Genomic DNA, 14,638 nt, shown 5'->3' with positions numbered 1-14,638 from the left:
AGGAGGCTGAGACAGGAAAGATTGTAGGTTTAAGGACAGTTTCAGCAAGTAATGAGACTCATCAACCTAGAGAGAACTTGTTTCAAATGAAAAATAAAATACGGTTGGGGGTGTAGCTTGGAGATTGAATGTTACCAGGTTTGTTGTTTGTTTGTTTGTTTGTTTGTTTATTTTGCGGGTCTAGGGATGAAACCCAGGGGCACTTGACCTCCGAGCTACACCCCCTGCCCTATTTTTTATTCTTTATTTTGAAACCAGGTCTCACTGAGTTGCAAAGGGCTTCACTAAGTAGCTGAGGCTGTCCGTGAACCGCGATCCTCCAGTCTCAGCCTCCCAAATGCTGAGATTACAAGCGTGCCCACCACGCCTGGCTAATGTTGCCAGGTTTAATCACCAGTATCACAAATAAGAAATTAGTTAATTAATTAAAGATAGCAAGCTATTTTGTCATCATCATCATCACCATAACACAATCACCATTACCTAGCTACACAGGGAATAGCGTTCACATTAAATTTTAAATGGTAATTCTAAAACCCTACCTCTGTCTTATGTTCTATACTACATTTTTAAAGAAACATAATATTTTTAAAAGGAAATAAACTGCTTAAAAAAAAAAAAAAGATGAGAAAAGGTTAGGACCCAAAACAAACAAGCAAAAAAACCAATCACCTTATAAAAATTATCAATTTGAGCCCGGCATGGTGGTGAACGCTTGTAATCCCAGTATTTGTGAGGCTGAGACCGGAGGATCGTGGTTCGCAGACAGCCTTAGCTACTTATGAGGTCCTTTGCAACTCAATGAGACCTGGTTCCAAATTAAAGAATAAAATAGGACTGGGAGTGTAGCTCAGAGGCAGAATGCCCCTGGGTTCCATCCTCAGTACCCCAAAAATAAATACATTAAAAAAAATCAACTTAGAGAATATAGACGGTAATAACTCCAAGTGCCATACGATGGGGTTACAAACCTTCTGAGGCGGTTGCTGTTCCAGAAGCTGCTGTCTGAGATGTTCAAGGTTTTGCTGTTGTAATTGCTCTGCTATCTGATGGAAAATGGAATTGTTCACAGATTCTGAAACATGAGAACTAAAAGAAAAAACAGGTGAAAATACACTTTAAAACTTGCTAAAGATGGTATGAAATACTAAGAATGCAAAGAAGATAAAAGCCAATCAATTGAGTCCCACATACTCTATTATATTTGCTTCTGAAATAACACTCAAAACGGAATACTTTAGAAAATTAATACATTATAGAGAAATATATTCAATAGAGTTTCAATAGATAACATGTTAAGATACTCTGAGAAGTTTCCATGCTATTAAGTACACATAAATTAGTGATTTTCATTAGAACATTTTAGGAAAAAAATCTCAATATAACACTTATAAAAAGTTAATTATTTAAACATTGCCACTTTAACTCCTTTTCTAACTACAGGACAGAGGGGAAAATACTCTATCAATCAAGTATATAAAATCTATAATTATAGTTGACCATAAACTTTATAAACCAATATGCTTCCTTTAAAAAAGCATACACATTATTAGGTATGTTAACAGAAATAGTGTTTAGATAAGAAGAAATAATAATTTAACTATACTCTGGGAAAATCACACCTGGAATACACTTGGAATTCTGGGTGCCATAAGGTAAGACATGAACAAAAAAGAGGGCATCCCAAAATGGGCAAGCAGGATGGTGAGAAGTCTTGAGACAGTTGGAAAAAAGTGAACTTCATCTGGAGCAATAAACCTAAGGGGAAGAATGATACCTATCTTCAAATACTGAAGGCTAGATCTCCAAATATAATGGAGCAATTTTCATTCTGTGCTTCAGAAAGCAATGTTTCAGTCAAAGTGTAGAAATAAAGACATTCCATTCAACAAAGGAACATAGTAACTATAAAACAATGGAAAACAACTATTAGGACTGATAAAAGGAAATTTTAATATTGATTAGAATGGTGACCTACATGATCTCAAAAGTTCTTTTTAACTTTATCATTTGTAAACTAATAAACTATTTTTAACTTTGTCAAGAAAAATCCTCTTAAGAAAAAGATACATTTGTATTCCATGTATTCTCCATGAATAGCCTCCCAACACTCTCCACCCACTGGTCCTTTTCACCACAGGACCTGGGCTCTGCAGCACTGTTTACAGGGGAGGGAGATCACTGATTTAAGTTAAACACAGAACCAACCAACCCAATCACCCTCCCTCTGTGTTTCTCTCTGTCTCTCTCTGAGGTCCGGGGATGGAACCCAGGGGCATTCGACCTCCAAGCTACACCCCCTGCCCTATGTTTTATTCTTTGTTTTGAAACAGGGTCTAAGATGCAGAGGGCCTCAGTAAGTAGCTGAGGCTGTCCGCGAACCGCGATCCTCTGGTCTCAGCCTCCCAAATGCTGGGGTTACAAGTGTGTGCCACCAAACCCGGCTTAGAACCATTTCTTTAAATAAGCAATATCCCTATAACCTCAATCCTTGCTTCTGATTAATTTGATGTACTTCTCAGAATTTGATACACTCCACAGAAGTGAACTCTGGCATTAAAAGCTTGTCTTTGTATTACAAATATGTTTATAATTAAGTAATTCTAAAACAATAGAGATAGAAAAAATTTTGCAACCAAATTTACCAATTATTTTCCAATTTTCTTATAAGAAGTTTGGCACATCCCAACTATTTGCAAAGATCTGAAATAACGGAAAAGAGTCCAAATAATCTAGAGAGGAAAAAGACAGCAATTTTGCCATTTTTCTATAATGTTAGAGTTCAATAGATTGAAATAACAACCCTAACATTCTACTTATATGTTCAGACTGTAACATTCCACTCAATATGTTAAAAAAAAAAAAACACAGAAAAAGAAGCTATGGTTATAAAGAAAAACACAATTCTTACAGTTGAGGAGTTGGCATTTCCTTTTTGGGCTCTTCACTATGCTCAGAATCTTCTCCAAAATCAAACCTATCCATCAACTTCTATGAGAGAGGAGACAAATGAAAAACTATTAAAAAAAATCCATGTTACAAATGTTACATTAAGTGTCAATTACATCCCATTAGTTTATCTCTACCATGTTATATCATTGTTATAAGATTATAAAATGTGTCCCACAGTATATATACTTTAGTTATTATAATAAGTAATTTTAATGGACCTTTCCTTTGCTTTAAAAAGCACTATGACAGAGTAATTCCCCTTACTAGTTTTGATTTCTGTAGTTTCAGTTGTCTACACTTAACCATAGTCCAAAACTATTAATAACTGTCTTTTTTCAAGAGATACCACATTCACATAATTCTTATTGAAGTACGTTTTTCTATTTTATTATTAGCTAATTTTTTACTGTGCCTAATTTAAAAATTAAAATTTTCATAAGTACCTATGTATAAATATTACCTGTGGTTTCAGGCAACTTTTAAGGGTCCTGAAGTACTCCTGAGGTCCTTCCTGAGGACTAGGGCAGGGGGGACTACTGAATTATCTTATTCAGTAAAAAATATTACAGCTAGACATGATGGTAACACACATATAATCCCTACTTGGGAGGCTGAGAAAAGAGGATCCCAGTTTTGTGGTCAGCCTCAGCAACTTAGTGCCCTTCTCAACTTAGTGAAACTGTTTCAGAATAAACAATAACATGGGGATAGGGGTAAAGCTCAGAGGTAGAATATCCCTGGATCCAATACCTAGTACAATTAAAAAAAAATACAAGTCGGTTTAAAAACTATTATCTCAGCCAGGCATGGTGGGGCACGCTTGTAATCTTAGCATTCGGGAGGCTGAGACCGGAGGATAGCGGTTCGCGGACAGCCTCAGCTACTTAGTGAGGCCCTCTGCAACTCAGTGAGACCTGGTTTCAAAATAAAGAATAAAAAATAGGGCAGGGGGTATAGCTCGGAGGTCGAATACTCCTGGGTTCCACCCCCAGACCCACAAACAAACAAACAAAAAACAAACAAAACTAATGTAAAACTAATACAGAATAATAAGGATTAAAATAATTAAGTGCCTTGACCATGGTAATTTAGTTTGATAAAACATTTAGGACTATAACTAAAATGATTCTCATCTCAAAATGCTCTATTATTACTTCTAAATACTCAATGTAAAGGCTCTTTATGTGGTCTAGCTATTTAGACTAAATTAGATTTGGAAGATACTGGTCAAAAAAATCTAGTAATAATCCAGTAAATCAGCATGTATTTTCCTATGAAAATACCAGAAATTTGAAAAATATTAGATACTACTTCCAAGGTACAATATTCTGAGAATTAACAAACAGGATTTCACACTAAAAATTACTTTAGATTTTCAATTTTATTATTTTTTATTATTATTAATTTTTTTTTTTTGTTGGTACTGGGGATGGAACCCAGGGGCCTTCTACCTCTGGGCTACACTCCCAGACCTATTTTATATGTTATTTGGAAACAGGGTCTCTTAAGGCATCTGAGGCTGGCTTCGAACCTACGCGATCCTCCTGTCTCAGCCTCCCAAGCGCAGAGATTACAAGTGTGTGCCACCATGCCCGGCTTTAGGTTTTCAATTTAAAACAACATCTTTGGGGATGGGGTGGGGCAGACAGTGCTGGGGATTGACTCTTAGGGTGCTCTACATCCAAGCTCACCCCCAGCCCTTTGTATTTCTAAAACATGGTCTTGCTAAGGTTGCCAAGACTGTCCTAGAACCTGCGATTCTCCTGTCTCTGCCTCCCAAGTACTGGAATTATAGGCATATACCACCATACCTGGCTAAAAAACTCTACCTTTTATAGTTAGACTTCAACTAGTACTATTGTAGCATAGAAACAATTTGTAGAAATTTTCCTTTGAACTTTCACTTATTGAATAATTTTAATTTTAGCAGGTTATTCTGGAAATACATTTCAGAAGTAGAATGTCCTTCGGTTCTATCAATCCCTGATACTATAAAAAACAGAAATTAATGTTTCAAAAGGAATTTTAAAAACACTTCTTTCAGAAGCCTGAATCTTATGAAATCTCCAGTGTCTATGAAGTACAGTATATATTAGAAGTCTATGATAAAATGTAACAGAATCAGAAGGGACATAAAGCACATAATATAAAACTTCATGCACAACAGATCTGGTGTTTTAGTTACTACCTTGTTAAATGTCACTCCCTGCTCTAAGGGAGTGAGCGTGTTGGCTGCTGCCGCTGCGGCTGTAAGCTGTGCGGTGAGGGCCTGCAACTGAACCACAAGACCAGCATCCAGGGCCTGCAGGATGGACGGCTGAGGCTTCTGCTGCTGTATCTGTAAGGTCTGTATTAATTGCTGAAGCTGAAAGAGGAAAAAAATCATCACAAAAAAGGCGGTGGGTTTTATTTCTAAGTGTGCCCATCGAAAACTTTTAGTCAAAAGATCATTATAACAACCGATTAAGAACTCTTTACAAGCTGAATGATATTTTTCATTAACCTTCTCATCCCTTCTTCACTGAGCTCCCTAAAGAGAGGAGCCCCGACCACAGCAACAACCCTTCCTATGCTTCATACTGACCACCTAAGAACACATTTCCTGAACACAGGAAAGCAATTAGGAGCTGCTGTGCATTGCAGTGGAGCCCGAGACTAAGGAAATGAGTTAACAAGTAGTGTCAACTGGAGTTGGAAGCAACCTATTTCCCACTATTCATCCACCCTTGTTTAAAAAAAAAAAGCATACACCAGTAAGACTTTTTAAGACTCCATAAATAAATCCCTGCACATATGTCAAAAATAAATTATAATCAAGTTATAAACCTGTAGCAGGTACATGGGTGCAGATGAACAGAAAGTATAACTTCTAATGTTCTACAGTACAGCAGGACAATTTTGTTTAACAATTAGTAGAATATTTCAAAAGAGCCAGTAAGAGAGGATTTTTAATGTTCCCAACAGCAACAACACAAAAAGAAAGATAAATGGTTGATTACTTGATCTGATTATTACACACTATGTGTGTGTATATACTGAATATACATTATGCATAATTATGTATATAAATATATGTATACTGAAATGCCACACTATGTAACCCAAAGATGTATAACCACTATGTCAATTAAATATATATATATAATTTTTGGAATGTTTTAAATCTGAGTTAAATATAAAAATGAAGTTTAGATTAGAATATTAAAATACTAAAGCTACTGATGCCAAGTTTTAAAGTTCAACTTGGAGCATGAGAATGTACAAATATTACCCAAGATGCCACTAAATAAAATGTATGTGTAAACTAAAGTAACATTAGGAAAAAAAACTAGAATAATTTAACTATCAAGCGTTTTCTTTTAAAACTATTGTTGTAATATAAAACAAAAATCTAAGAAAGTTACTGCATTCAGGAAGCTCCAGAATGACCAAGTCCAACCAAATGAATATATGACACAAGTCCTCTAGATCACTGTGACAAAGAAGGGAAGCAGGGAGGGAGAGCAGGAGAGGGGAGGGAAGGCCTCATTACCTGATACACGCTCAACCCTAGCAGGCGACAGCTCCATTCTCCAGTCACACTGTTATTCTGTCAGTCACTCAAGTTCACAATCACCACTGCATTCAATTTTTTCCTCTACTCTGGCTTCATAATGTGCCAGTCACTTCATCATGTATCTGTGTGACCCCCCTTTGTACTATTTTTTTGGAAAGCAAGAGAAATTTACTATCATACTCTCTTTGCATTGTTTTTTCTGGAAAACATCTATAAAAATATTCATTCATCATTTTTATAGGCCTGGGCTTAAACCTGGAAAATATCTCTCAAAATTATCTATTAATTATTGTGGTACTGAGGATTGAGCCCAGAGGTGGTCCACCTCTGAGTTTTACCTCCAGCCCTTTTTATTTTTTTTTATTTTTTTTTTTACTTTGAAACAGTCTTGCCAAGTTACTATGCACTGACCTTGAACCTGGAACCCTCCTGTCTCAGAATTTCAATTACTGGGAATATTGGCAATGTGCCACTATGCCCACCTCAAAAATATGTTTAAATATGCATCTTTTAAAATTAGAAAACTGAAAATAAATTTTATAATTTCATCTTACTATCTTTCCCAACTATCTCAAAATTACAAAAAGTATCCAATCTAAGATCATACTTGAACTGATTTTTATACTTGTCTGAGCTGGGCCCCTTGCCTTTGAGGGTATCTTTTTGGAGAGAACAGTCTTATTAATTTTCAGTCATTACCTCTTTTCCAATATCACTATTAACAAAAGATATTCCCTGTCTCTACACTTCTCTCCAACTCCCTTAACATGCTACTCAGATCATGTGACTTCAACAACAACAAAAAAATCATCAATTCCCAATTATATAGCAAACAAATCCTGTATTTCTCAGACAACCAGTAAAGACAGCGGGGCACACCTCTAATTTCAGTCCTTGGGAGGCTAATACAGAAGGATTCAAGGCTTGAGCAGCGTAGTGAGATCTTTAGCAACTTAGAAAGGCCCTGTTTCAAGGGCTGGAATTGTAGCTCAGAGGTAGGATACCCCTAGGTTCAATTTCCAGTGCTCCTCCCAAACACACACATGTAACTATGCCTTACTTTGGTCACTGTAAAACTTACAAAGGCCATCCACCAGATAACTCTAAAATATCTTTTATACATACCCAACATTGTTATGCTTCTGGACATTACTCATTCCACAAAATATATTGAATATCTATTATCATCTAGACACTTATTAGTGAAAAAGATGAAATTAGTCAACTATATAATGCAAGAGAAGGCAGTAATAAGGCAGGTGAGAAGGGGAGTCGAGGATGAAAAGTGCAGTTGACACTAAAACAACAACTTGACCATATGTATTTCTTTTTTTGTGAAGTGTCTATTCAGTTCAGTTGCCCATTTCTTGATTGGGTTGTTTGTTTTGCTAGTGTAGAGTCTTTTGAGTTCTTTGTATATTCTGGATATTAGCCCTCTATCAGAGTGGTGGCTGGTAAAGATCTTCTCCCATTCTGTAGGCTTCCTCTTTATGTTCTTGGTAATACAAATAGCCAATAGATACATGAAAAGATGTTCTACAGCATTAGCTATCAGGGAGATGCAAATCAAAACTTCTCTGAGATTCCATCTAACCCCAATCAGAGTGTCAAACATTAAGAAATCAAATAACAAATGCTGGCGAGGATGTGGGGAAAGAGAAACTCTTTTACGTCGTTGGTGGGAGTGTAAACTAGTTCAACCACTATGGAGATCAGTGTGGAGATTTCTTAGAAAACTGGGAATAGATCCACAATATGATCCAGCTCTACCACTCCTGGGTATTTTTCCAAAGGGATTGAAATTGGAGAACTACAGTAACATATGCATACCCATGTTCATAGCAGCACAATTCCTAATAGCCAAAATACAGGACCAACCCAGGTCTCCATCAACAGATGAATGGATTGCGAGACTATGGGAAATACACACAATGGAGTTCTATTCCGCTATAAAGAACAAAATCATGGCATTCGCAAGAAGATGGAAGGATCTGGAGAACATTATGTTAAGTGAGATCAGCCAAGCACAAAAAGAGAAGGGACAGATGCTTTCTCTACTATGTCCAAACCAGGGAGCACCAAGGATAACAGATGGACTCCAGATAACAGAGAAGAAACCTCAGCAAAGCTAGAATGGAAGGCTAGGAGAGGAAGAAGGCTGAGGTGGATTAATAGTGGAGCTACATTCGAATATGTGTAAAAGTATGAATATAGCATGGTCAGCCTGGACATTCTTTGTTGGGAGGGGGAAAAGGGAAACTGAGGGGGCCAAGAAGGCAAGAAGGCACCAAGCAGTCTGTATACCATTTTCAATATGTTCCACTTATAAATAAAAGTTAAAAAAAAATAAAGGAACGCCGGGCGTGGTGGCGCACGCTTGTAATCCTCGCGCTTGGGAGGCGGAGACAGGAGGATCACGCAGGTTCGAAGCCAGCCGCGCTGGCGTAAGAGACCCTGTTTCCACATAAAGTTAAAAAATAGGTCTGGGAGAGTAGCCCGGAGGTAGAAGGGCTTCCAGGAACCCCAGTACCACTTAAAAAAAAAAAAAAAAAAAAAAAAAAAAGCAAACAACAACAACTTGAGAGGTTAAAACCACGTGAATATGTGGAGGAGAGTTTTTAGTATAGGAGACATCAAATGCAAAGATCTGGGGCAACACTGTAAGTAGCACAGGTGAAAAAAAAAACAAAACACCAGTGTGCCTGCGTGCAACAAACCCTGGAGGGAAAGAAGTGACAACTGGAAGCAAATATCAATCTTAAAGTGGTGAATAGGCCAATATGGGCAAAAAAAGAAAAAGAAAACAAACAAAAAAAACAAAAACAAAAACAAAAAAACACATCGGTTTAGAGAAATCTATGGATTGGTGAGGGAAAATGCTGAGAAGAGGAAAAGAGACCAACCTGGGATCATGCAAAGTTAGTAACATGACTGTAAGGTCATGGGCTCTTACTCAGAGTGAAACAGGGAGACACTGGAGGATTCTGAGCAGAGGAGTCACGTGACTTCTTAGATTTTATTTTATTTTATTTTTTTGCCAGTCTGGGGGTGGAACCCAAAGGCATTCGACCTCTGAGCTACACCTCCTGCCCTATTTTTTATTCTTTATTTTTGAAACCGGGTCTCACTGAGTAGCAGAGGGCCTCACTAAGTAGCTGAGGCTGTCCGCGAACCGCGATCCTCCAGGTCTCAGCCTCCCGAATGCTGGGATTACAAGCGTGCGCCACCACACCCGGCTGACTTGTTAGATTTTAAAAGGGAAACTTTGCCTAAAGTCCTGAGAAGGACTGCAACAGAGCAAGGGTGGAAATCTCAGTAAGAAAATAGGGGACAAATAGTGTCTTGATTCCAGAAACTAGTGATAAGAGGTGGAAAGAAATGGACTCAGGATATATTCTGAGGGCAGAGGAATTCCTAAGAGATTAGACATAAATAAAAGAAACAAAAAATGAAGAAATCAAGGATGATTACAAGACTTTGCTTCTGAGCAACTAGGAGGAAAGCATATCTACGTACTCAGAGGAAGATGTAGATAAAGCAAGTTTTTTTGTTTGTTTTGTTTTTGTGGTACTAAGAGTGGAACCCAGGGTCTTTTCTACCTCCGGGTTATACTCCCAGACCTATTTTATACTTTATGTGGAAACAGGGTCTCACTAAGCTGCTGAGAGCCTCACCAAGTAGCTGAGGCTGGCTTTGAACCTGTGCGATCCTCCTGTCTCAGCCTCCCAAGCGCTGGGATTACAAGCGTAATAGAGCAAGTTTTGTGTGAAGGATTAGGTACCCATTTTTTATTCAGTAGTCTGTTTAGGACATCCTTACATTTTTTTTTAACCTATTTTTTATAAATCAAACTATCATCTGTACAACAGAACGGCCCTTGAACCAATTTTTGAAACCAAAAGCATTGCCTCTTACCTTGAATTTCCAAAGCACTCTCCTCTCATGATTCTTGTTCATTTATCTCTTTGATTACATTTATTCATTCTAATGAACCTAATCTATTAGACTTTGGATTCCAAGTCCAGAAAATATTTTTTTAACCTGTATATCACAGCCACAAACACTGCAAGTTCCAGCAAATGTTTAAAACTGAATGAATGTAAAACAAGCACCAATGAAGTGACACAAAACCACTGAACTTCAGAGACCAAGTGAGCTCTAAAAGGTTTACTTTGATTTGAAGAGCAAAGGGGAGATGCAACCTATGACAAACGAAGAAGCAGGTGATAAAATAAAAGGGGGAAAATATTAGCAAAGTGAATATTTGCATCCCCAGTTAGATAAATACACGAGCCAGTAATAAAAAATGTTGGGGGAAAAGAACAGGTTACATTGAGAAGAACTTTATGTGCTACGAAGTTGGATTTCCCCCTATGTATAACATGTAATTACTGCATATTGCCAAGCATTGTGTAATATAAGAACACCTTTGAAGATTAATTGTTGGAGAAATAAGATAATAAAAAAGAAGCATATATACCCAATTCTATTTAGAAAAATATACCAACAGTCCAAAATTAAAGGAGAGCTAGGGTAACAGAAATAAAAAGCAAAAATTCTAAGAAACATGAATGTAAAAAGTACAAAAAAACACAAATAGAGGTGCAGCCAGTGATATTTATAAAGTTATGTACAGCTATAAAACCTAATAAGATTGATGTTTTAAATAATAAGTATTTATAAAGTAAATTGAAAAAAAGCCAAGAGTGAGTGGGCACAGAGGTTGAAACAGAAAAATCACAAATTCAAGGCTAACCTGGAAAATTTAGTTAAGACTCTATTTCAAAATAAGAAACAAAATGGGTCTGGGGGGTATAACTTAGTGCCTGGGTTCAACTCCACTATGATAACATAGAGAGGAAGAAAAAGAACGAAACTGAAGATGCCACGCCAAGTTTGTAGCATTTGAAGTTCTTCTCAATGTAACCTGTTCTTTTCCCCCAACAGTTTTTATTACTGGCTCGTGTATTTATCTAACTGAGGATGCAAATATTCACTTTGCTAATACTTTTCCCCTTTTATTTTATCATCTGCTTCTTCATCTGTCATAGGTTGCAACTCCCCCTTACTGTTCAACTGTACGTGCACAACTGTAATCCCAGTACTCTGGAGACAGGAGGTCACAGGTTTAAAACCAGCCTCAGCGACTCAGTAAGGTTTCTATCAACTTAGTGAGATGCTATTTCCAAATATAAAATAGGGCTGGGGGTGTAGGTTGGAAGGCGAATTTCTGCCCCTGGGTTCAATCCCTAAAACCACAGACACATACACTATATGTATATGTATATGTATATGTATATGTATATGTATATGTATATAACAAGAAATTTAAAATGCCATAAAGATCTCCTCAAATACACCAGCCCTGGAATTTTTAAACAACTTCATCCAGAGACAAAAATCATTCAAGGTACACTGTACAGAAGAGAGAAAAAGAAAAACATTTTTAATGTATTAAGAACAAGTTATAAAAACCTTTGGACTCATCTCAGTAGGGTTGCAAACGAGGTACAAATTATTTTATATTTCAAATCAAAACAAAAAAATTATAGCATATTTAAATGCATCACCTTAGAGAAAATGGTTGTATGTGCATGTGTGTTTAAAATTCCAATGCTAAACAACTATGAGAAATTTTAGTAATACAGTATATTATACATATTGGCTAAAGAAGAAAAAATCATACTACTAAATCTATTGTAAAATTTTAAACTAAAGCCTAATAAAACACTATCATCTAGCCAGGCGTGGTGGTGCAGGCTTGTAATCCCCACACTTGGGAGGTAGAGACAGGAAGATCATGCAGGTTGAAGCCCGCCATGCTGGCTTTAGAAACCCTGTTTCCAAATAAAAATAAGTATAAAATAGGTCTGAGAGTGTAGCCTGGAGTTGGAAGGGCTTCTAGAAACCCCAGTACCACAAAAAACAAAACAAAACAACTATCATCTAAGAAGATAATATGTCCCTAATAAAAAAAACAAACAAACAAAAAAAAACATGTATTTCAACATGAAACCAAGCTCACAAAATGAACTTTAATCCTATAAGAGGAAAACAAAAGCCTTATTTCATAATTAGTATCATCATTAAATCTGATAAAAATTTCTTCTGAAACTACAGCTACAATAAGATATAAAAATATGAGCCAGGTATGGTGGCACATGCCTATAATCCTAGTACTTGGGAGGCTGAGACAGGAAAATTGCAGGTTCATAGTCAGCCTCAGTAACTTAGCAAGACATTGCTTCCAAATTAAAAAAAAAAAAAAAAAAAAAAAAAAGAGATGAGAGTGTAGTTCAGAGGTAGAACAATTCTGGATTCCAACCTTCAGTACTAGAAAAAAAATATATGCTATAAGTACTTAAATTGATTATACAGAATTGTATCTGTTACAAAAAGTGTGATTTAACTAGAATATTAAAAGAAAATAAATTGAAAACTAAGAAACTAAGACTGACACAGGCTTAAAAATAAAATCTATTAAAATGGCAGGGCATGGTGACATATGCTTATAATCCCAGTATTTGGAAGACTAAAAAGGAGGATTGCAGATTTAAGGCCAGCAGCTAGAGATAACTTAGACCCTATTTAAAAATAAAAATGGGTGTAACTCTGAGGTATTATGCCCTGGGTTCAATCCCCAGTATCACAAAACAAAATTAAAAAATCTACTATAGCTGGGCGTGATGGCGCACACTTGTAATCCCCGCGCTTGGGAGGCGGAGACAGGAGGATCGCACAGGTTCGTAGTCAGCCTCGCTGGCTTAAGAGACCTTGTTTCCAAATAAAAAATAAAAAAATAGGTCTGGGAGTGTAGCCCAGAGGTAGAAGGGCTTCCAGGAACCCCAGTACCATCCCCCCAAGAAAATCGACTATAATGTAGAAAAGCTGGGTGCAGTGGCACATGCTTGAAATCCCAATACCTGAGAGGTTGAAGCAGGAGGATAGCAAGTTTGTGTCCAAACAAAAGAATACAATAGGGCTGGGGTTGTTGCTCGGAGGTAGAATGTCCCTGGGTTAATCTCCAATACTACACACACACACACACACACACACACACACTCTCTCTCTCTCTCTCTCTCTCTCTCCCTCCCTCCCTCCCTCCCTCCCTCCCTCCCTCCCTCCCTCCCTCCCTCTCTCTCTCTTACAAATATATCTAAAAAATGAGAAGAAACTACATTACAGTAGATTAAGTTAATACTGTAAAGACATCAATCTTCCCCATCCTCCATCAATGGTACCCAATTCCCTACTACTGACACTCCAGGCACGACAGTGCTCATCCTATCCTGCAGCGCACCACACTGTCTACCTCAGGGTGCTGACATCTATGATGCCGTCTGCTTTCCATCATCTGCCTACTTTGAAAGCTCCACTCGAATCAAATGCCACTTGCTCCAACTGCATTTCTCCTGGCATTCCTTCACTGACACCTCTACCCCACCTCTGATCACTTCACAGATTCATCCTTTTTCCCAAGATAATGGTTATTTGAAATAATCCTGTCATTTCCTTGCCATCAACTGTCCTAATAGAAGGTCGTCCTGTTGTGTTACTAAGGAGCAGCAAGAGCACCTAGTAATAGCCTATGGCTAAATCAGCATTCTGGTACAGAATGGGTATTTTGTAAATCTTTAATGATATTAAATTATTTATGATGATTTACTAAGTGAAAAGTGGAAGTTATAGAGAAGTTACAGTAATTCCACTTCTATGAAATTAAAAAACTACGTATCTCAGAATAGTATGTTATAAAACAATATTAGGAAAATAAAACTTTCTAAATTATTCTCGAGACAACAGAAAAGCTGCTCACCTGTTGACCTTGAGGACTCTGTAAGATCTGAGCCACAGCTGCAAGTGTATCTGTATTTGTGATCTGAGATACCCATGGGTCAGGTAGGCCTTGAACCACATTGGCTGGAGTAACAGGTGTCACGGGCGTTCCTTTAAAAATAAAAATCATACACCCCAAATGAATACATAAGTAAATAATTAAGACTTGAAAGGGTAGCGGGATTTGTTCTATTATTCTTTTGATAAAATTTATATCTTTTTTTTGAGGTACTGAAGATATAAACCAGGGGGAGTCTAACTCCGAGCTACACCCCCAGTCCTATTTTTCAGTCT

General features: G+C 37.2%; 1 protein-coding gene across 1 annotated transcript in view; it reads right to left on the bottom strand.

Moving 5' to 3' along the window:
* The window catches only part of SCAF8 (SR-related CTD associated factor 8), a gene marked incomplete at both ends in the record, with an annotated part of 103,297 nt that overhangs the window by 29,702 nt on the left and 58,957 nt on the right, over positions 1-14,638 (bottom strand). Inside the window, 4 exon segments of the mRNA XM_080699833.1 lie at positions 972-1,089; positions 2,912-2,991; positions 5,141-5,317; positions 14,325-14,455. Coding sequence (XP_080555959.1) covers positions 972-1,089; positions 2,912-2,991; positions 5,141-5,317; positions 14,325-14,455 — 506 coding nt within the window.

Source organism: Muscardinus avellanarius (genome assembly GCF_963383645.1).
Source record: "Muscardinus avellanarius genome assembly, chromosome: 8".
NCBI classification, from domain to species: Eukaryota; Metazoa; Chordata; class Mammalia; order Rodentia; family Gliridae; genus Muscardinus; species Muscardinus avellanarius.
Note: the sequence above shows the minus strand (reverse complement) of the source record. Positions and strands in the feature narration are given on the sequence as shown.